This window comes from Loxodonta africana, chromosome 18, assembly GCF_030014295.1.
Source record: "Loxodonta africana isolate mLoxAfr1 chromosome 18, mLoxAfr1.hap2, whole genome shotgun sequence".
Lineage (NCBI taxonomy): Eukaryota > Metazoa > Chordata > Mammalia > Proboscidea > Elephantidae > Loxodonta > Loxodonta africana.
The window spans coordinates 17,131,415-17,155,234 of record NC_087359.1 but is presented as its reverse complement, the minus strand read 5'-3'; the positions used below and the strand labels follow the sequence as shown (position 1 = coordinate 17,155,234).

Genomic DNA, 23,820 nt, shown 5'->3' with positions numbered 1-23,820 from the left:
GTGGGGTAGAGAACAAGAAAAACTTTCTACTTCATTCACAGCCATATCAAGAAGGGAAGCCAAGATGGAGGTTCTCAGAGCCTGTGTAAAGCTAAGACAAGGGAGTTGTTTGCATCTCAAATAGGAAGGAGGCTGTCAAATGCTCTGGGATGTAGCCAGCCATACACCGTCATCCTTCCGTGACTGCTCAAGGACCAGGAGAAAGAATGGGCCCCTAAATTAACATTCCACAGTTTTTTTTGGAGGCCCAGAACCTTGTAATTTCTATGCCTCCAATGGCAGGGACAGTCCAGTTACCTTTCTCCCAGTGTTGGTAATTACTAGAAGGAAACAAAAGCTGCTCTCGGAGAAGCAAGGTGTGAATCTACAATACGATGCCAAGCAGCCATTTAAAGAAATAGTTTGTCCCTCTTACTTGGTAGTCATCGAGGCAGGTTTGTTATTGTTGCATTTCCTAAGTTGGCACAGAGGAGGAAAAACAACATAGTAAATGGGGAAGAACTGGAAATGTCTATATAATCAAAACAATATTGTGTGATGCAGGGGTGTAGATTTCTGTCCTAGTTCCTGTTCTGTCACTGACTTGCTGAGTAACTTCAAGCAAGTTTCTTAACCTCTCTGGGTTTGTTTTCTTATTTATAAATTAAGTATTTGGATGATATCGTCTCCCAATTCTACCAGTACACACTTATTCTGAAGTTCATGGTCACACGCCGTTCTCATCAAGTCAATTCTGACTCATAGGGACTCTATAGAACAGAGTAGAACTGCCCCATAGGGTTTCCAAGTCTGTAAATCTTTATGGAAGCAGACTGCCACATCTTTCTCCTACATATTGGCTCGTGGGGTTCTAACTGCCAACCTGTAAGCTAGCAGCCAAAGCTCTAAACTCATGATATATATGTGTGTATATATACACATATATAATTTAAAATCTAATGTTGTGAACTATTTTTCCTCAGTCAAATCACACTCAGGTATTTTGGGGATAACATATGCTGTGCAGTAAATTACTTCATGTGGCCCTTCTAACCATGCATGGTCTTGTAAATCCCACATAATGATTGGGTGGGACTATGCAAATAAGGTGTTTGTGGCCCACCAAGGGGATTGGACAGCCTGCTAAGAATGCAAATAAGGTGCATGGAACCCCTTTGGAGGGGTGGGACCATGCAAATAAGCTGTATGGAACACTAATGAGGGGACTGGTCAGTTTTGCCATCCTGCTGGCTGAAAAAACACCCAAATCCAGAGCAGAAGGGGGACTTCACTATCATCAACAAAGAAGAGCCAGAAGCAGAGCGTATCCTGTGGACCCAGGGTCCCTGTGCTGTGAACCTCCTAGACCCAGGAGAGAGAAAGCTGTAACGCTGGAGATAGCACAAGATGGCAAAAAGCATCATCAGAGAAATGGCAGCAGCAGAACTGGGAGACTGGCAAGAGAAGGCACAGTAGGGTTCCTGGTCCACAGAACAAGGCTGCTGCGGTGGGCATGCCAACCCATGGACCAAGAGAGCTGAGTGCCTTCTGGCAGGGGGCTTCCTGGCAGAGTGGGGTGCCTCTGGGGACTTATCAGTACAGCTTAAAAGCTCTTTAACACTTTCCTGAGCAGGGCAGGGGCCAGGCCGGAGGCAGGGGCCAAAGGTCAAGGAAGGAGGCCTGTCCTCAGGGGCTTAGAGGAGGCCTATGCAACTGAGAGGAGGTGAGAGAGAGAGCTGTCCTGCACTAAAGAAGGGAGACTGCCTACAGGCTTTCTGATCCTGATCCTGAGCTGTACCTGTTGATCCTGACTTATAACCTGTTACTTCCCTAATAAACTACTTAACTGCGAGTATTGTCTGTGAGCTCTGTGTGGCCATTGCAACGAATTATCTAACCCAGCAAAGTAGAGAGCACAGTGAGAGGGATGGCTGGTGTCAGAACTGGTAAAAAGGCTGGAGAGAGGAGGTATCTGACCTTCACCTCACAGAAGTCAGCCTTGGGCTGAAGATGACTGTGATTCTCTCTCCTTCCCCTTGTGAAGTTAGACAAGGAGGTCTGATGCCCAACACCATTTTTTACAGCATATAAATGAACGGTTTGCACTTAATAGGATTAAAACAATGCACTACAACTTTCATTTGTCCTTTTGGAATTTTTCATCTTCAAACTTCCTACTGGCTCAACAGTTGGTTTGGCCTGGTTAGGAAATACCAGTTTCTCGACTTTATAGGCTAACAATTTGGCTTCTAATGTGGAACTAAAGAAAATAAGTATTTGTCATTTTTAAATACTAACAATTTTCCATTCACTCCACCCTCCCTCACTCTCTAGGGTTATTGGGGATGTCCTTTTTTAACGAGACCCTCAATGCAATAACATGTAAATCAGTCTTAATAGCAATGTATTTGTAATAGATTCAATATGAAAAACAAAGTAAAATGACATGTTAAAATACAAAGGAGCTTTCAAAAGCTCACAGAATCAAATGCCTAGGTCTGGGGCGACTGGCTTATATTACAAAGGCCACAAAGGGAAGAATTCACCTGACTGGCGGGGAGTAGGGAGTGGAAAGGCACATTCTTTTCACAAAGAAGCTGATGTCCAGAACACTTGAGACTATGTTGGCATCTCCTGTCTGGAGGCGAGATGGGAGGGTAGAGGGGGTTAGCAACTGGCGAAATGGTCACGAAAGGAGAGACTGGAAGGAGGGAGTGGGCTGACTCACTGGGGGAGAGTAAATGGGAGTATGTAGTAAGCTGTGTATAAGTTTATATGTGAGAGACTGACTGGATTTGTAAAATTTCACTTAAAGCACAATAAAAATTATTAAAAAAAAAAAGCTGATGTCCAGAAAGGCAACTGGGGTGGATTTAGTTGCGCCTTCTACCCAAACCCCGACCTTCCCTGTGGACACTACTGTAAGGCTTCACGACACACTTGCAATTTGCCAGTGTACCTGAGACTATTCTAGATGGAGATTAAATTCGTCCTTGGCCCCTAAAATACTGGAAACAAGTTGGTCAGGCCAGGTGTCAAGTTGAGATGGGACCCAAGTCGTGGAGCTCCAGGTTTCAGGGTTAGTAAAGGTTTAAAGGTGAGAGCTGGTGCGGCCACGGTTAAGCGCTCAGCTGCTAATCGAAACGTTAGCAGTTTGAACCCACCCAGAAGCTCCTCGGGAGAAAGACCTGGTGACCTGCTTCCATAAAGATTAACAAAAACTCGTTGCCGTCGAGTGGCTTCCGACCCACGGAGACCGTCCAGGACAAAGTAGAACTGCCCCATCGGGTTTCCAAGACTGTCAATCTTTAGAAAGCAGACTGCCATGCCTTTCTCCCGAAGAACAGCTGGTGGGTATGAACCTCTGAACTTTTGGTTAGCAGCTCTAACCACTGCAGCACGAGGCCTCCTCCCCTAAAAAGACTACAGCCTAGAAAACCCTATGGGTCAGTTCTACTCCATCACATGGGGTCGCTATGGGTGGAAAATCGACTGGACAGCACCTAACAAGAGGCTCATCCAGCGCCTCAGCAAAGGTGTGGCAACGTAGTAGTATTGTAGCGTAGCTCTTCTTTAGCAAAGCTTTCTCAAGCTGACTTCCAGCAGGCCCCACTTTTTCCTTCATGCCTCTCAAGTAGCCCCGCTGCAGGTATAAGGAGAACGGGGGCTGACCCCAGGTGCCTGCTGTACAAAAGATAAGCGCTAAGAAGGGACAATAAAGGGTCTTTTATTGCTCCGAGCCCTGCTCTGAGCCACCGTTAGAACAGCCAGGTTGTAGCAAGGATGGAGGCTCAATAACGTTTCACCGAAATCGGTAGGGCCTCTTTAGCTCTAGACCGCCTTCTAATTCAGAAGCTTCAGTTTCAAGGAAAGGCTCCCCTACGAAACTGGAAATGCGCCGGCAAGAACACGCGGCCGGACTACAATCCCCAGAAGCGGTCGCGGGCCCTCAGCATCCGGGGCACCGCCCGCAAGGATCCCTGGGTACTGTGGTCCCTTCCTTTGGCAGCAACCCTCTGCCGACGGTAAAATTCCTTTCGAGCAGAGGACCACAACTCCCAGCACCCCTCACTGCAGTGCGGGGGGTCTTCACGTTCTCGTGGCGCGGCGCAGGCGCACTGGGTCCTCGGCGCGGACCGCGCAGACTGAATAATAAAAGGGGAGCGGCGAAGAGGCAGGAAGACAGGACCATGTCGAAGGGCCCCGGGCCCGGCGGCTCCGCAGCTTCCTCGGCGCCCCCGGCCGCTACCGCTCAGGTGCTGCAGGCACAGCCCGAGAAACCGCAGCACTACACGTACGTAGAGCCCCCCCCGCCGCGCGCGCACGCCTGACGTCAGCGGCCAGCGTGAGTCACGCGCGCAGGGAGAGCGCGAGGCGGCATCTCCCTCCCCCCTTCCTCCTCCGGCCCGGCCCAGACCGGTTCCAACCTGCTGGGGCCGGTCCCAACCGCCTCCAACTGCCACCATCCTCTAGTAGGGCTGTGGGGCGGGAAACTCGGTCCCAGCCGCTTAGTGGGGAAGGCGGGAGCTTGGGATGAGGAGCGCACACATCTTAAGCCAGGCGTTCGAGGCCTAACTGTTCCTCAGACCATAAAACCACAATACCAGGCACTTTAGGGGCGATGCCAAGTCCAAGACACGACCAAGATGAGTTCCGTAGTTGCTCTCCCTAGAGCTGCCTATGAGTGAGGGGTAATGAGAAGTCCTGTCAGGAGACTCCATGTAATGTGCACAGGAGGCCTTTTGTGCCCAGAAGGCCCGGATGTTGTCTACAGAGGCCACCCTTGCTTGAATTCACTTGGACGGTTAACTTAGATAAACATGCAAAGACGAAATCCTGTCGGTGCGCGCCCATGACCGGTCCTCTGGGACTGAACTGACCCAACCAGAGTCAGGGGCCCCGAGGGTGATGGGGTTCGAGGATGTCCGCAGGCCCACTGAAATGTGGCATCGGAGGGAGCCCCAGATGCTGACATTACCAGAGTCCGGGAAGACGGAAAACCTTCTTCCCGGGGAAACTGCTTGAGTCTAAGTGTAGGTCCTTCTTTTTTCAATTTCCTTCCAAGGCATATTACTCAACTCCCTAGGGCTAGGTGTCCTGGGAGAAAGCGAAATGAAAAAGAGGTGGTCTTTCCTGTTAAGCAAAACGTTCTTTTCCATTTTCCCTGATGCTTTTTGAGTGCGTCTCATCCCCATGGGCTCCCGAGTGATGTGCTTATTTAGAAGGATCCCCAGCTGTACTTGCTGGAGATTTTGGAACGTGGAGGGTTGGACAACCCTTAAGAGCCACACTGAGATGCCAGTTTGTGAACCAAGAGCAGGAAGCATCTGTTGGAATAAAGAAAGAACTAAAAAGTAGACGGGAAGGAGGAGCTCTTGTTTGTCACTCACCTACAGAAGTAAGACCAATTGGAAAACCATTCTAGGGTTGGGGAACATTGGTTGTAGGAACGGGATTGGTTTCTTTGTGGGATTCTCTGCTACTGGATGAAATCATTGAGGCTTTTTCTTGACCGCAGGTCTGACTCATGTTATCTAAAACTTTTGTTAATGTGGCCATTGCTTTGCTGGTCCTTTCTTGTGAACTTCTCTCTGAAGTTCTTCTGTTGGTTTTGGTGTGGTCTTAGCTCAGAGAATACTGACGACTTGAATGATGTCACGCAACTGTGTAATCTTGATTTGGAAATGTTGCAGGTTTTTCAATAAAATACAACGTTTCGAGTTGCGTGAGCCTTGGTTTCAGCAGCTGTGTTTCTGATGTGACTCTATGTTGTGGTGTTATTCAGTATACCGTGGAGTCTATATTGCACAGGCTTTCTGATCATTTTGGAATTGGCTGATGGGACAAGTTAACAGCTGTGTAAATGTCAATATCTTTGTCCTCTTGATGTTCATTTGTTTAAAATCTCTTTCAATTCCTCAGGTTTTAGTAAACTAACAGTAGATGAAATGCCCAAGCTTGATGGGTGATTGGAGGTTGTAGGTACTCTAGCTTCTTTGTTTTCTGTTTGTTAATTTGTATGTGTTTTGTTTTTTAATGTCTTTATCTTCAAAACTCAGAGCTAGGAATCAGTTGTCTTCCTTAGTATATTTAGGGGAGTTCAGAAGCTGTGGTTATCTGGAAAACGTCCATCCCCTTGTCATCCCCAGTCTGAGGAGCAAGGGGCGTGAGGACACTGACAATGGCACCAGTACACTTGGTGGCTCTGATTTTTTTTTTTTTAGGTGAACCCATTTGTTGTTGGGGATTGGGGAACAGGAACATTTTGATTTTTATTTCAATTTCAATAAAATTTTGAGCTGCTTAGCATTTTTTCATACTCCCTTGCAGCGTGAATTTTCAGAATTTGTTCTGAATATGGCATATATCTGTTGCATTGATTCCATCGTTGAATATAGATTTAGGCCCCGTAAATTTTTTTTTTTACCTGTCGTAAAAGTTTACCTGACTTTCTTATACATGAATTACGTTAATTTTGTGAATTTTTATGGCTAATGTTATTTGAGACTATGTGATATGCTGTCGTCCATGCAGTAACCCAGAAGAAACTTGTGTTAAAATTGCTTCTCACTCAGCATAATGACAAACAGTCCTGGGAAACAGTTGAATCCACCAAAAGCAGAAATTGCCTTCGCAGATGCTTGGTTTCCTGCCCTTTATACGTGGGCCACAACTAAAGTCCTAGAGCTTGAGCCTTCATTTTCTTAGAACGAGGATTATTCATAACATATTTTAAGAATAATTATTTTGTTGGCATTTTTTTCTTAAAATCTTGAATTATGTTGCTTTAAGGGAAACTTAATTTGTTTGAAGCAAATTGGTGTGGCAGGCGCTTGTGCTAGGCCTGCGGAATATGACCCTCCTAGAGGACACTCATTTATGTCTGCGTTCTCTGTTTTACAGCTCCAAGTGTTTGATTAGCCCTTAGTAAAATAATAGTATGCATGCATTAGTACTCTTCACATACAAGAGCCATATGACCTCCTCATCTTTTTATTTGATAAAGACTAAGTATAATCTAGCTCTATTCAGAACAGGTCCGTCTTGTGTAGTAGAGGACTTTTATAAAATTATGTAAGAATGAGAAGTTTTGGAGAAATTTCATCTGGAAATGTATCTACAAGTTTAGCTAACTTTGGACTTTTTACTGCATAATAATTATTAAAAGTTTATAATTGAGAGGCCACAAAAAACTGTCATCCAAAACATCCAGGTTTCTGACCTCATTATTTTGACCCCGTAAGAGGAAGTAGGAAACCCTGGTGGTGCAGTGGTTAAGATCTACATCTGCTAACCAAAAGGTTGGCAGTTTGAATCCACCAGGTGCTCCTTGGAAACTCTATGGGGCAGTTCTGTTCTGACCTATAGTGTCACTATGAGTTGGAACCAGCTCAATGGCAATGGGTTTAGTTTGGTTTTAAGAGGAAGTATGGAGCCCTGGTGGCGCAGTGGTTAAGAGCTCAGCTGGTAACCAAAAGGTCGGTAGTTCAAATCCACCAACTGCTCCTTGGAAATAGACATTACATTATTTTTAAATTCGTTCCATTGCAGTTGATTCTCAGACTTCTTAATGACCTACTCTTAAAGTGAAATTCCAGTTTAGTGACGGTTCCTTGGAGTTTTCTGGTCCCTGGGTAATTTCCTATAGGTAGGAAATCATTTGTCTGCCTTGGTAGATATATGGTATAATGGTCTTTATAGCCTCATTTACCCAGGTGTCTTTAAGACTGTTTCCTGGGAATCTTCAAACAAGGATAACATAGCACTACTTCCATAGATAACTATTTTGAAGCAGATTTGTTTATACCTTATGTAAACATCATGAACTTTACTTGATTGGATCTGATTGTGTTTGGAAAATCTAGGAAATGAGCATGTATTTACAGCATTATTGCAAATTGCAATACAATTGTGAATACATTGCTAGAGTACAACTTGTTGCATAATGGAAGTCACTGGGAAGTGTTACCTAACAGCCTTGCTGAGAATGAGTTAACTTACCAATAAACATTTCTGGATTGTATTATTTATCAAGTAAAGCTAATTTTCTTCCAGGACAGAAATTAAGAGCTCATTGTGGCTTTCAATCAAGCCCACAAAATGGCCATTATTAATGTTAAGTGCCCATGCTAAGGATAGATTCTTAAGTTTAGCACCTAGTTGATATTTACTATAATCTAAATTAATGGTTAAAGTCGAGATTTGCTTAATGGTTAAGTTTTTTTGTTTTAATCCAGCTATGTTAGATTCTAAAGAAGGCTTTCCCACAATCCATATGCATCTGCTTTGGCTGATGGTTTCTGTCAACCTACAAAGACTGGGCCTTATTGGTGAGGGGAGCTGGACAACTCTGAGAGCAACTTAGAGAAATCCATCTTGGGCACACTCTGTAAAGGAGCTCCTTCTCTGGAAATAGCACCCCAGATAAGTGCACAAAAGCAAGACACCCTCGTGGACCTACTTCTTCCCGCTTTCAACACCCTGATGCCTGAAGGTGAGGTCTCCTTCCTGTGTGTCTTAGAAGCCATGAGCACACGTAGTAGGTCAGCAGGGCCCTGCCATAGCCTGAGCAACATACACCTGCAGCCTGTCAGACCTTTCCTAAAGATCGTTTTTCTCAGTAGGAGAGACCCCAGGTCTGAAGAGTGATGGAAGTAAGGTTGCATTGAGAGCTACAGTGCTTTAAGTAGTGAATTGATCTAGTGATGATCTCCTCCGTCTGAGTTATATTTGATTAAGTTTTTTGTTTTTTTTTTTCTTTAATCCAGTTATGCTTGATATTAAAGAAGGTTTTCCTACTACCCATATGCATCTTCTGTATTTTGAAATTGCAACTATGGACAGTTAATGGCTAATCCTAGTAGATTGTCTTCCCTTCTTTTAACATCTTGGATGAATTGTAGTGTGAAGATGGATGTTGAATGTAAGTTTCTCTGCCATTCTTAGTAGATATATAAAAATTGCATTAGCCTAATTGCTAAAAATGCCAAGAATTTAGGCTCAGTCTCCTTCTGGACAACGTAGCTTTCTTGTTTTCTTACTGTATAGATACTCTGTAGATTGACCCCAAGCCAGCCATCTTGAAATACCTGCTGGGACAACAGAGATATCTGTGGAGAAAGTTTGAGTAAAATCGATGATATTATAGTAGGTATGGAGTTTATTTTTGGGGTGATGGAAGTATCTAGGAATTAGATAACGGTGATGGTTGCACAACATAGTGATTGTGTTCCCCATCCCACTGCTGTGTACATTCTAAAATCGCAGATTTTATGTTCTGTGAGGTGTATCTCAGTTAAAAAAAAAAAAAAAAAAAGTACGTATGAGCCGCTGGTACTAGAGAGCCCTGAGGGTAGCCAGGTCTCTGCAGCCTGGATTCAGTATGGCACTGCCTGCAGTTTGTATAAACCTCCTGGATGCCCTTTTCCCAGCCTTCTCAATGGCTCAGCCCTGAGCATCCATTCTAGGTGAAGGTGCCCATGTTCTAAGTCTGTGGGGACGCTTTTGAGATAACAAGGGCTTACTCACAGCGAGTTTGAGATGCCAAGTTGTTGGTAGTTGTCCTCTAAGTTGTCTCTGAATTTGAAAGGAACAAGCAGATCTTTCCCAGTGTATTTATAAAATGAATTATATTTACATCCTTGGGTGGGTGGGTGGGTGGGAGGTGGGAGGGAAGGATGCTGTCCTGCTAAAATGTAATGATTCCATTCTTTAGGTATTGTGATGATTTTAAGGTTCACATGGGCATTTCTTTAAGAACAGTCCGTGTGTTTTAGACATTTAAGATGATGTCAAAGGCTATAATATTTTAGTTCAAATAATCACAACAAACTATGATTTCTCAGTAAAATCCCTCAACTTTCACCCCTTTTTTCTTTGCCAGTGTGTAGAGTTTGACAGCAGTATCGAGCTGAGGAGGAGGAGAAGATGGAAAGGAGTCTAGCAACTTAAAATCTCATAGCATTCTCTGTGAGGTGACCTTTTTCCTGTTGGTGGCTCATTGTGTTTAGGAAATAAAGAAGATACTAAGGCCTGTGGCAGTATCGTCGGGTCATATCTGAGCTTATTGAAATGTTTCCTCCCTTCCCTTATTCTTTATATCACAGTTTGCTTTACGTGTTCATAAACTGACTCATTTGTTTCATATTAGTATTTGAAACACCATATGGCCACCATGAGTCCTAACAGAATGACTTCTAATGAGGAGGGGAAGGCCTGTGTTTGTGCCTTCCCCTGAAATTTTGGCTTACTCACAAAATGACCCCCATTGAAGGGTAGGTTCAGAGAAAAAGAGGTTGATAAAAACCTTTGGCATGGTGTTTTATGACTTGAAGTTTTAGTAATAGTTTTTGTCTAAGTATTAATTTTGGTAAGAACATTACTGTATCTTCTTGATGTCACTTTTACTGCTAAGAGGTGCCAGGCATTTGGTGGCCTGTCACTTGAGGATTCATGTAAGTCAAACCTAGCCGAACAAAATTAGAGGTCAGTATTTGTATTTTCTCATTAAAAACAAAATAACTAAATTTTACTATTTAAGTAAGTACTGTATCATGAATATAAGAGATAAATATTAAATAACCAGTAGATGATGTGAAAATGTAACTTTCTGTTCTTGTTTTAGTAACTTTTCATATGGTGGTGTAATTATGGCCCGCCCACAGTTCTCCCTGACAGACTGAACAACTTGTAGAGAGCCACTAATGCTTAGTTGCTCTTCCTGCTGTTTTTCCCTTAGCTTGATTAAGAAAAGCTTAGTTAAGAGTCAGTGTGGAGGTTGAGAGTGCTGACTGAGGACCAGATTGCCTGAGTTTGAAGCCTAGCTCTGCCACTTACTAGCTGTGTGACCTTGGGGAAGTGACTTAGCTTTTTGGGTGTCAGTTTCCTGGGGACATCAACCGTACCTGTCTCATGGGTTGTTGTGAGGATTAGATGAGTTATTGTATGGGAAGTACTTATTTGCACAATGTAAGTATTATTCTCATCAATATTTGAACAAGACCCAAGTCACTGTTTTCAGTTGTGCAGCTGCCTCCTTTACAGCCTTAGTCAGATACCTTTTTTAGCTGCATCTACACTAAAGCAGATTCTTCAGTTCACGGGGCATGTGTGGGTCAGGGCACAACCCGTAGAGGAGGTTTTTTCAGCCTCGTTCTTTGTATAGCCTCCGTCACACCGTCCATGTCTCACATGATAGGTTTGTGTCCTAAATGGATCTGCTCTTACAGGGCCAAATGGTTTGTTGTACAGAAACAGTGGCTACACTAAATTTTTCATAAAATTGGAGGTTTTTCAAGGCAACTATGCCATAAGGAGTACAGATAAATTTTGAATAGAGTCAAGGTATTACCAAATTTGGAGAGGAGTGAACGAGGCTTTTACTATTCCTCACGTGTTCTTTATCATCAGATCAGTGACATGAGTGACCCTTACGTGAACTCTCTCCTCAACCTCACCAGCTCCAGGGCAAGGGGCCAATTACAGAAAGATGGAACTCGGGACACCTAGGACTAGTTGCATGCCAACATTGTACCATCCGTGGCTCTTGTTGGTTCTTGGGGCCAGGACAGCTCACAGCTGTCAGATCTTTTCCAGTGAGCCCCAAGGAGAAGTGGGCTGAAATCATTTGCCAGTGAGTGACTCCTCACCCCTTAAAGCTGCTTGCTTGCTTCAGTGTCTGTAGCACTTGTACTAGGGGTTCTCGTATGTGTGTCTACGCGTTAGGATTGTTTTGTTGTATCTGGGAAATTCATGCCGGCCCCAAGAGCTTACTCTATCTACTCTTTGGCTAAAGGCCAGTTATGTGATCAAAGCCTGACCTAAAGGTTCAGACACACTCAAATTCACTAGACACATTTTGTTTGCCTGAATAATACTATCTGGGCTTCCTTTTTTGCCAGAGAGAATGTTCTAAACCAGGATCACTTCAGAAGAGTTGGACACGAAATCCCCATAGCTATATAGTGGTTTATCAGAATCATCCAGATGTTTGCCAATCACCAGCTTTCGTATTATTTGACCTTGTTTTTTAAATGCCATTTTTGATAACTCCCACTGGTGTGGTTACTGTTATAAAGTTATACAGTTTGTGGGTCATGTTTGGTGTCAAAACATAATGTATATGTATGTCCTTTTAACACTGAATCTGCTAATAGTTTTAGTTCTTCAAAAACGAGTGAAGATTTTCAGCAGATTATAAGACATCACACACGCGCGCACACACACTTGGCAAATTATTTAGGACTCTTAATCTGTTTGTATGCTTTTATAATAACCTCATCCAAGCTAAAAAATATTTTATTCTCAAACTTAAAATGAATTTGATAAGATCACAAACTGTGAGCTCTGTGACTGGATTTCTTTTTAGGAATTATATATGAGGAAGAAAAGAAGTAGCTAGTAAGGTTGTGTAAACCAGTAGATCATAGGTAAGTACTGTTTGGGCCTCTGGATGCTACAACATAATCTTCAACAGTGACTTCTTTCTTTCCTTTGGTGTTAGTTGCAGAATCCTATCACATCGTGGTTAGATTTCAATAAAGAATATTTAAGAGCAGATCCCATTCCCATGGGAAAGCTTGTATGTGTTTATTTAAGAAGCTGGAATTCATGCTTTACAAGACTAGCTTGAACATTGGTGGTTGGTTAGAAGGATGAGCAGAGCTATCAAGTTGCCTGATCTCTGCAGGCTGCTGTGCCAGGCTTGAGAGTGGTGATCACTGACGTGCCCCCAGGGCAGGTGCTTCCTTGTGCTCGTTGGCCCCTCAGGCCCCTCCAGCTATAAAACCCATGAGCCCTGTCCTCCAGGCTGAGGGGCATCCGGAGTGAGCTTATTTTGTCGGCTCAGCTTGTCCCTCTTTTTACTGGGCTCATACCTTGCTTGTCTCTGCGTATTCGGACTCACCATGCCCTGAGCAAACCCAGGTTGTAGCCCTGTCTCTCCTTGTTGGTTTGTCTTAGCTCTCCAGAGGCCATCGTTGTCTTGTCTGACCATTCGCTAGATGTGTGCAAATCAGATTGTTCAAGTCAGGAACAGGATGACATTCAGTAACTGGCTTTACAAAATGACTTACCACAGTTCACTTTTAGCTTAAAGGCACTCTTCCAGCTCAGCAACGTGTCTCTTTCCTTTCATTTTGGATCAGCATAGACTCCCTGTCAAGTTTTCACTAACACCGTGGATGTCTTCCCTAACAAGTTTGTTTGCTTTTAATTCTAAAAGTAATTAATGACAATTACAACAAAGAAAAGGCAAAGTAACTGCTAAAATCAATAACTGGCTGGATTTTTCCTTCTAGGTATTCTGTCTGCATGTAGTTAACCTAGTTGTAGTCCAGGTACATACTTTTATTGTTCTCTTTCACTTAATATATCTTTGGTTTAAGCTGTCATAATACCCCTTGGTTTTTGGAGGAAATGGAAAAGGGAGTTTAGTTCCTTTATAGCGGTCTCCACATGTTCCCAGCAACAGTCATAACAGGAGCCGAGCACCAGCCATCTCACTGGTCCACTGTTGCTTTTCTGCTCTGCATGGGAGGCCAAAGAGCTCAGTTTTAGTGTCCAGGGTGAGGAACAAGGGTGGGCAGACACTGTGTGGGTGGGAGGTAGGGAAGGTATCGGCTTCGTAATTGCCAGGAGAAGCATCTGGGTTGGAGATGAGAGCTGCTTCTCTGTGTTTTGCTGGGTGCATGGATAACTGCTGTTCACTGGCTTGCACCACTTAGGGTGCTTTGTGCTTTTGCTTTTACTTGGTGAACAGGACTTGAACCCCTGCTCTGGGCTGGCTGTGTGCAGGGCTACGAAGATGAGTAGACGTGGCTGCAGGCAACGCAGTGAAAATGAGCAGTGGCAGGGGCCCCACTGGCTATGATCCCACAGTGCAATGGGAGCATGGAAGAGGGCCAGGGCCAGGGCCAGGGAACCCCTCATGGCAGAGGAGAAGCTGGAATGGTGTTCCAGACAAAGGGAACAACATGATGGAAAGTATGGTGATGTGAGGTGAGGTTGTGACGTGTTGGGGAATACCAACTCTTCAGAGCAGGGGTCGGCAAACTGTGGCTCTCGGACCAAATCCAGCCCACCGCCTGCTTTTGTAAGGCCCGTGCGCCAAGAATGGTTTTTACATTTTATAATGGTTGGGAAAAAAATCAAAAGAATAGTATCTCGTGACACGTGAAGATTATATGAAATTCAGATCTCAGTTTCCCTAAATAAAGTTTTATTGGGACCAGTGCTCACTCATTGACTGCTCTTGCACTTCACCGACTGAGACCACACGTGGCACTCTTCATCACCTTGTATTGCTGCCTGCTGCACTGCGAATCACAGTGATACAGTTAGAGCACCATAGTGTTTCCAATGCCACATGTATCAGTGTACGACGACATTTTATTTACTTTTTATTACCAGCGCATACCTATCCTTTCAAAGCAAGGAGAAGAATGAACTTGGAATGTCATGCTTTTAAGGCGCGGTGCAGTGTGGACTGTTTTGATATCAGATGGCACAGCCTTGTGTTTATTACACGGTGAGACTGTAGCTGTGCTGAGACTATATCAGCATTACCAGCCGGAGCACTTCTCGTGGTGTTCCCAGCTCCTAGCAAAGCAATGGTCAGAAAAATGAGAAAATTCCAAAGTCAGTATCTCATCACAGCAGAATTTCTTCACAAAAACAAAAAGTGAGATGAGGGTACAGCCCAAGTAAGTTTCCGAGCGGCTCATTTGTTAGCCAAGCAAGGAAAGCCATTTACCAATGTTGAGTTAATTAAATTGTGTTGATTGCAGCAGCTGAAGAAGCATGTCCAGAGAAAATAAACTTGTTCAAGATTGTCAGCCTTTTGGCAAGATTGGGAGCAACGTCGATACTGAACCAAGAAAAACAAGGCAAATGATTTCATGGCACTTGATGAGTAAACAGATGTTACTGGTACTGTTGTTTATTTTTGTGGCATTAGTGCCGGGTTCGAAGTGACTGAGGATTAACCTGTATGAATAGGAATAACTACAGGTGAGAGTATTTCTGAAGAAGTTCTAGGAAAACACTAATTCAACCTTAAGTGTAATTTGCTAATGTGTTATAACTGATGGTGGTAAAAATTTGTGTGGAGCAGAGAAAGATTTAGTTGGACAAATTTACAAAGCACGTGAGTGTAAGGTACGTAAAGCCCATGGTTATTCATTGTATTATTCCTCAGCAGGTACTTTGTGGAAAAGACTTTCAATTTATCACGTGTTACTGAATCAGTAGCATCACCAGTCCACTTTGGTTGCTCTTGTGGACTTTGCCAGCATTGGTTCCGTGAATTTTTGTCAGAAATAGAAGCTGAATATTCTGCCTTGCCCTACCACACAGCCAGTTGATGGCTTAGCAGTGGTAAAGTTTTCTGCAAGTGTTTTAGCCTAGGGCTGAGATGGAAATTTTTCTGAATGTGAAGAACTGCCCGCAGACCACTAGCTTTGAACACTGAAAGGCTTTGGAAATTAGCTCTTACTGCAGACTTGGTAATGTTTCTTAATGAATTCAACCTAAAACTCGGTAAGACAGTGTTTATATGCAAGTCTTATATTGTAGTCATTTTGATGATGTTTGAGTCACAAGTCACGTCAAGCTGCTTTGTACACTTCTTGTGCTGTCAGAAGTTAAACACACAAATTTACCCTGGGTATATTTCCCAGATGTAGACTGGTTCTAGCAGTGTTTTTTGGATGTCAGTACGCATACAAAGGAGATGTCCGTATTTCAGAATTCATTTACCTGTATGAGGAGTTTACACCAAATCTTCGGTGGGAAGTGATTAAAAGGCCAATGTCAAGACAATAGTAGGATTCCATGAATGTCTTCTAAGCAACAAATATGGCCAGTTAGAATCACATCCTCATGGAATATATCAGCGTTTGGCATTCCCTGGGGGATGCAAATGATTAACTGAAAGGTTGGAGGGTTGAGTCCATCCAGAGGCATCGCAGAAGAAAGGACTGGTAATCTACTTCGGAAAAACCAGCCATTGAAAACCCCATGGAGCGCAGGTCTGCTGACACATGGTGGCACCATGAGCTGGCGTCAACTCTGGCTGATGGTGGCTGGTTTTCTGTTTTATCTATGTGGAGAGACACTTTCATACGCAAAATACATAAAATCTCATTACAGAATCAGCATTAAAAATGAATATTTGCAGTCAGTTGATGAAACAGCCTCAATTTTGTGAAATGTTATCTCTCTGCCAAAATACATTCTCTTTAGTAGAACTGTAAAAATTGTCAGTTATTACATTTTGAATTTCATTAATAACAGACGGGTGGAAATTTGTTTTTTTCTCACTGTGTAAGTATCTATACAATATCCTCAGTTTTGCCTCTTGGCCTGAAAAGTCTAACACTGTCTGGTCCTTCACAGATAAAGTTTGCTGACCCTTGCCCTGGAGTTTGGTTTGCTGGAGGAGAAGGGAGGGGAGGAGAGGAGACTACTGGCAGCAGGGGAGGTACAGTCAGTGAGTCCATGAAGATTGTTCTGGAAGGAGTAGGGGAACTAGATGTGCATTGAAACAGCAACAACTTTGTCTCCATTGCCTCGAATTCCTCTCCTAGTCATCTCTAATACTTTTCTGTTTATTCAGTTTGTTAAAATTCTCACACTTCTCCCCAGAAGAGGATGAATCTGTTCCAACAACTTGGATAGGGTTAGCTGGAAATGGAGCTGGTAGCAACTTAGCACTTGATTTAACACCTTCTTAAGGGTCATGTGATTTACCTGATTTATTGTTAATCCTTAATTTGTTACCACCGTTGGTTTAGTGGGAACCCTGGTGGCGTAGTGATTAAGTGCTACGGCGGCGAACCAAAAGGTCAGCAGTTCAAATCCACCAGGTGTTCCTTGGAAACTCTACGGGGCAGTTCTGCTGTGTCCTCTAGTGTCACTATGAGTCGGAATTGACTTGACGGCAGTGGGTTTGGTTTGGTTGGTTTAGTGGGACAGATGATTGACTTTAGATTCCATGTAGCCTGGCTCTTGATATTTTTTAGAACTTTGGATAATGAAGATAATTTTAAAAGCGTAGAAAATATTTTTTTTTTTTTAAATGGGTACATGTAGTTGATTTTAAAAGGTTTCGGAGAGAGAGTATTCATAGGTTTGTAAAGAAATTGAGCAATATGATATGATTATATCTGTGTAAAAATACTGGAAGAAAATTTACCAAAAGGTCAAGAGTGGATGGTGGGATTAAGGGTGATTGCTCTTTTCTCTGTTTTCCAGTTTTTTGGCAAGTGGAACATTACTTTCAAAAAATATTTTACATTTATACATAAACCATTAGTAGGGTAATTGATGGAAACCCTGGTGGTGTAGTGGTTAAGTACAACGGCTGCTAACCAAAGGGTCAGCAGTTCGAATCCGCCAGGCACTCCTTGGAAACTCTATGGGGCAGTTCTACTCTGTCCTATAGGGTCGCTGTGAGTTGGAATCGACTCGACGGCACTGGGTATGGTTTTGGTTTGGTTTAGGGTGATTAATACGATGTTCTAAATAGAGGCAAAAAGTAGCTTTGATTTAAAGACAGCACCAGTGGGGCAAACGGGAAGGTACTCCCCAACCACCGAAGCTCTGACGAGTCACAGTGTATCCAGGGTCTGTTGGTCCCTTCCTCCTGGTCTCAGATGTAGCTTTCGCTACTTCTCATTTCCTCAGGTCCTGAGTGGTCTCTTGATTCATCAGGGCCACTGTAGGTGTCAATTCGAAGCTAGTGTGTATTCTCTGTCATTTGTCCTTGGGTGTAGGTAGTTTTAGGGGGTGGGAGTGTAAAGAGGGGTGAATCTTTTCCCTCCTTGCTTACACTCCAGAACTTCTTGGGTATCCTGAGAGCTGGTTAAATTGAAAAGTAGATTTCAGCCTATTTGGTTTCTTAGATCTTGTGCTTTCAGACGGAGTAGTACATTCCCACTGAAAACTTAGGTTTCATTTCAATCCTTGAAAAGTAGGAAAGAGTGATGTCTTGAGTGGCTTTCCCCCTGCCCTTTGGGCACTGGCTGCCTGTGCATTTGGAGAGGGACAGGGAGGATGGGAAATACTCATCAAAGATTTTGGTTTCTAGGTGGTGGATGATGGTCCAGGTCCATGAATGACTTAAGTGAGAGGTTAGAATTTTCTCTCAGAAAGTGGGCTCTGCTTGGCCTGAATTTGGTCATCAGGGTCCTGTCTGAATAGCTCCTCTCATGAAGGGGTTTTTCCAAAGTAGGATAGCCCAGCCCTGTCTGCGGAGCTACAGGTCCCCTGTACTGTAGGGCATTTCACAAGGGAATAGAACTAGGCTTCCCACTTCCAATGCTCTGCCTGGTGGGTGGCATCGTGAGACTGGTGGCATTGCTTTGTGAGCTTTCCCTTTTGTGACGTTAGTTCTTGATGTAGTCATTCGGTGCACTTACCCAACGCACTGTACTGGTTTCTTAAGAGCTTGCTACCAAGGGATTCATGATTTAGTGGTAGAAAAAAGTATGCACATTATTAATGTGTAATGCAGGATAAGGGCCATAAAACTTATCTAAAAACTTAGAGGATGATAACTTTTAGCTGGGGACAAGGGCAAGGGGAGGGGGGAGATAGATGGAGATCAAGGAAGGCTTTGTGGAGGTGGTAGCATCAAAAGATTCATTCAGAATTGAGCCTTGAAAGATTTCTGCAGGGAAACAAGAGGGCATGAGCAAAGGCTGGAAAGTTAAAGGTCTATTTGCAAGACACCAAGGACTCCAGTATAACTGGTGGAATAGAGGGGAGTCAAAGGAAATGAGGCTGGAAAACTACGTGGGGCCAGGTGTGTGGGGCCTGGAATGCCAGGCTAAGTGTTGTTAGTTGCTGTCGAGTCGGCTGCAGTTCATGGCAACCTTCTGATAACAGAATGAAATGTTGTCCAGTCCTGTACCATCTTCACAATTGTGGTGTGAGTCCATGGAACCCAATGGACTCAGAGCCAGGCTAAGTAGTTGGTGCTTATTTAGTGACTACTGGGGGGGGGGGGGGGCGGGCTGACGAGTTGAGGGCACTGGGTTTTGGGTGGGGGAGGCTGAAGGCTTTGAAGCGGCAAAGTGAGAATTAAATTTGGGTTCTAGGAGGAATAATGAGTCCTGTGTGGTGTAAAAAGGATGGGGAGAGGCTGAAGGAGAGACATTGATTTTGTTAAAAGGTACCAAGTCCCTGACTGGGGACAGTGGCAGTAGAAATGCTAGAGAAGAAGCATAAAATGGGGCATTCATTGCCTCAGTGTCTGCCCTTAACCTCTGGTACCTCTGCCAGCCAGGGCCCATGCTGAGTCCTGTCTGCATGTGGCTCTGTCCCAAGTAAGCCGGTATACCAGGCAGAGCTACTGCCCTCTGGGGCCTCTCTTCCAGGAGGGTAGACTGTGCCCAAAGTGGGGTGACCACATCCTAGATTTCATCCCCTGCCTGTCTCCCTGGGTTTTCACTGAGGCCTGAAAGCAAGTGGACGGTACCGCTTCAAGGGTTGCCAGACTTAGCAAATAACAAATACAGGATGCCAGCTAAGTTGGAATTTCAGATGAACTGCGTGATAATGTTTTAGCATAAGTTTTAGTGTGAGTATATCCCGTGCAGTATTTGGGACATATTTACACTAAACTATTATTGTTTATCTGAAATTCCAGTTGAACTGGTGTCTCTCCTCACACCCTCCTCTGCTTCTGGCCCTGGGCTCAGCTTCCTCCTTTCACAGAAGTTTCCCCTCTCCCCGTTTTGCATCCGCTCCCTCCTGGGTTAGCCTCTGGTGGGTCAGAAGAGTCAGGGTATGTGCTGCGCAGGAGAGGGGTGGGCGGAAGAGTTTGGGGGATGGATGTCCCAACTCAGGTGCTGGGGCTTGGTCCCAGTGTGCAGCCTGAGGATGCAGCTTTCTGTCTAATCTGACTGGGGACCCAAGGAGAAGGTATTCAAATGTCACGGGACAGGAGAGTATCGGGCCTTCTGGAGCCTTCTAGGATGCACCTGGGGCCAGGAGATGATATCCCTGAAGTCCCCTCTTGCACCTCACCTCCTCATCCGCCTTCCAGGGCCACTCCTACCTCACTCGCCCACAGAGGTACAGGGTGCTCTTGGAACTGATGCATGCTGTGTCTCTAAGTTCATTCTCTTCCTTTGCATAAAACACCGCCCTGCCTTTGTCACCCACTGGCACCTGCCCTGAGAGGTCTGCTCTTCCTCTTCTCTCTTCCCCCGTCCCAGCCTGGGTCAGGGATCCCTCTTCTGGGTTCCCAAAGCAGACCTCTCTCATAACCCTCCCCACACTTGATTGACTCCGCTTCCTCACTGTTACCTGTGTGTCTTTCCCATGAAAATGTGTACTTCCTGAGGACAAGGACCTGCGCCTTCATCAGTGCCCTTGGTGCCTCACAGCGGCTCAGGCAAGGGCACTCCGTATCAACCCCCCAGTGCACATACCCAGACTTCACACGTTTCCTCTGCAAAAAGAAACCTATCAAAAGTCCCAGCACCTTCCTTATGAGCAGCCTAGTAAGGCCTGAGTGTTAGGTGTGGGTCCTGTGGACTTTGCTCCCCACCCTCCAGACCCAGGCTGTCAGTGCTATTCCCTCCACACTCTTCCCACACAAGCTGCTGAGCCTTTTGGAACCTTCTTCCTCACTGGCATCAAATGCCCTCTGTCAAGCCATTTGTTGTGTTGTTGCTAGGGACAAAGAGAATGAATTAAGAGAACTGCACAGATTTCCCATCCCCTCCAGGGACTCCCACTCTAAGAGACCCTGACCTGGACACACATAGTAAGCAGAAACGGACAGTACATTCTGTCAGGGGGTAAGTGGCTCTGGGGTCCTCCACTGGGCAGGGCATGGGAGAGGAGCCTTGGGGTGTCTTGTCTATTATACGCAGGGCAGAGGAGATTGAGACAAGGGAAGTTTGGCAGGAGGCCAAAAGGACAGATGGCAAGTCCCCAGGTTAGTCAGGACATAAATAGCCCCCACTCTGCAGATGCTCCTTGGTGAGACTACTGGGGACACGTGGGGCTGAGAGGGCGGGGCTCTTCAGAATGGTTCTCATAGGAGTGGCTTCCCAAGCCACTGACCAGGGTGGTCCAAGGAGCAGCTCGGGGAGGAGACCACAGTCATTCTCTGAGCCAGCAGCCCAAAGAGATGCCTGGTCACCTGAGCTTCCAGCTTCAAAGCAGCAGCCTTCCTTTCGTGTTTGTCCTCAGATCTTCGGGGCCTAAGTCTCCCGGGCCCTGGCCCAGAGCCCCAGCTGTGCTTGCGGGCAGGTGAGGCCTCCAAGAATTGGCAGGTGGATCTGGGCAGCAGAACTCGCAGAAAGTTTGAGAAAGATGCCTCATGTCCTTGATTGTGGCCTTTTGTCTGTGATTAGTGGTTTGGCCTGGGAAACCTCAGGGAGGGCTCAGGGAACCCAGCTGCTGGTGAGGACCTCAGCCGGCCACCATGACGAGCAGCTGGCTGGGAAGGCCCTGTGGTCTTTGGCTCCTGCCCTGCAGGCTAGCTTGGGATTTGGCTGTGGAGAGACCCTAATGCCGAGGCACAGCCTCAGCCCTGGGCCTCTCCTTATGTCCCTGTGCAAGTAGCACCCCAGGGTAGGGCCCCCGGGGGACTTGGTGGCTGGCTTCTTGCTGGGAGGCAAGGGCCTCACTCTCTGCTCCGGCCTGCCATGCGGGCTCTCCCCTCAGGTACCTGAAGGAGTTCCGCACGGAGCAGTGCCCACTCTTTGTGCAGCACAAATGCACTCAGCATCGGCCCTATACCTGCTTCCACTGGCACTTCGTGAACCAGCGGCGCCGCCGGTCCATCCGCCGCCGGGACGGCACCTTCAACTACAGCCCCGACGTCTACTGCACCAAATACGACGAGGCGACGGGCCTCTGCCCGGAGGGCGACGAGTGAGTGCCCAGCTTCCCATGGAGGAACCCCCATCTCCTTCTGGGTAGATGCCTTCACAGTAGGCTGGCAGAGCCTGGGAACAAGCCCAGGCCCCTTGCTACAGCCCAAGCCTGGCTCAGGCCCTGCCATTCTCTGGGGATCCCTTTTCCCTTTCCCCACTTTGGGGAGAGCCTAAGAGCCACATCCCTGAACCTAGCTAGGAAGACCACAGATACTCCCTCCCATTCCTCCACCCCTACGCCATCCGATACAGGCCCCACAAGGCTGGCTGTTTAGAGACAGTACCTCCTATTTTGCTAACCCTAAATATTTGACCACAAACCCCTGTAGAGAGACAGGACACAGCACAGGTGTCAGGAGGAGGCTCCAAGCCCGGGAGATCATTGAGGGGACCCTGTTGGCCTTGCTGGTAATCTGTTTCAGCTTTGCAGAGGTTCTGGAGTCACTGTCAGGCTTTGTGGTACGGCTCACCACCCCCGCCCTGCAATAGCTCATCTTTCGCAGGGGCCAGAGGCCTGCTGACCCCCCTCCAGGCACAGGGCTGCCCGTGCTTGTAAGTGGGCCGTTTGCTGTTTGGAGGACCCCAGCTGGGCAGCACGCGTCCTCTCAGGCCTGCTTCACCCAGGGCGGCTTCTGGGGTGTCTCCTGAGGGCAGTCCAGGCCCTGCTGAGTGGACCTCGGACTGCTGGCAGGCCGATGTAGGGAGGCCAGCTCTGGTTTCACAGCAGGACTCCTGGCACTGGATCTCTTTGATCCAGATCATCGATCCTTCCTGGGTCCTGGCGAAACCCCTTCTAACAGCTGGAGAAGGGCAGGGTGTAGCCCAGACGACAGGCACAAAGCTGAGTGACCCATTGCCACATTCCAGGTGCCCGTTCCTACACAGGACCACAGGGGACACTGAGCGCAGGTACCACCTACGCTACTACAAAACTGGAATCTGCATCCACGAGACAGACTCCAAAGGCAACTGCACCAAAAACGGCCTACACTGCGCTTTCGCCCACGGGCCCCATGATCTCCGCTCCCCTGTCTACGATATCAGGTGGGCCGGGGGCTGGGTTTTATGGCTGGAGGGGGACTGGGTCAGGGCCTGGCTGCTGAGGATGGTGAGTACCACAGACCGTGCTCTGGTTCCGGCCCTTACCCCCCTCCTCGCCCTCTGTCCTCTCCTGTCCTCCCAGGGAGCTCCAGGCCATGGAGGCCTTGCAGAATGGCCAGACCACAGTAGAGGGCAGCATTGAGGGCCAGTCGGCTGGGGCTGCGAGCCATGCCATGATAGAGAAGATCCTTAGCGAGGAGCCACGGTGGCAAGGTGACGGTGACAGTGGCCACATTGTTTTGTCAGCAGTCCGCCATTCTTCCCCTCTGCTGTAGCTGCCCTGGGACTTGGCTCCCCAACACCACCTCTGCCAAGTCACCTCGTATCATCCCGTTGAAGCCACAGCCCTTTCATTCAAGAGTCACTTCTAGGGGAGTTTCCCTAGGTGTACCCTGCCTTGCTCCCATCACCCTAAAACCAAAACCAGATCCATTGCCATCAAGCTGATTCTGACTTATAGCAACCACATAGGACAGAGTAGAACTGCCCCATATGGTTTTCAAGGAGTGACTGGTGGATTCAAACTGCCGACCTTTTGGTTAGCAACTGAACTCTTAACCACTGTGCCACCAGGGGTCCCCTATCACCCTAGGTGCTCCCAGATCTTTCTGTGGGTTTCCACACATGTGGATGTGTGCATGTGTGTAAGTGCACATACGTGTGTTGTCAGCCCTCAAGGGTGACTTCTCTCTCCTGTGAGCTCTGGGCATCTCCAGGGACAGTGCCTTCCTTCCCTTTCTCCTGGGTCTCAGTGTCAACGTTGGCTTCCCCAGAGTGCCCATGGCTTGTGAGGTGGCCTTGCTCTCACCTTTCACAGAAGGCTATTTCTGGGCGTTCCTAGTGG

At 46.3% G+C, this 23,820-nt stretch overlaps 1 protein-coding gene and 1 long non-coding RNA gene across 4 annotated transcripts in view; both read left to right on the top strand.

Moving 5' to 3' along the window:
- The first annotated feature begins 3,970 nt into the window (after positions 1–3,970).
- Positions 3,971–23,820, top strand: part of UNK (unk zinc finger) — a 39,452-nt gene continuing 19,602 nt past the window's right edge. Inside the window, exons 1-4 of one of the 3 annotated variants that reach the window (XM_010596953.3) lie at positions 3,971–4,273; positions 21,664–21,873; positions 22,743–22,919; positions 23,059–23,189. In XM_010596953.3, coding sequence (XP_010595255.1) covers positions 4,170–4,273; positions 21,664–21,873; positions 22,743–22,919; positions 23,059–23,189 — 622 coding nt within the window. In that variant the 5' untranslated portion in view covers positions 3,971–4,169. Of the gene's footprint in view, positions 4,274–19,013; positions 21,247–21,663; positions 21,874–22,742; positions 22,920–23,058; positions 23,190–23,820 lie in introns of those variants that run through there. The other 2 variants (XM_003417255.4, XM_064270731.1) reach the window with 2 other exon arrangements.
- On the top strand, positions 4,292–10,579 carry LOC111752610 (uncharacterized). Its single transcript, XR_002787498.2, has 4 exons — positions 4,292–8,473; positions 8,748–8,902; positions 9,028–9,130; positions 9,863–10,579. It is a non-coding gene; the product is annotated as an uncharacterized LOC111752610 (long non-coding RNA).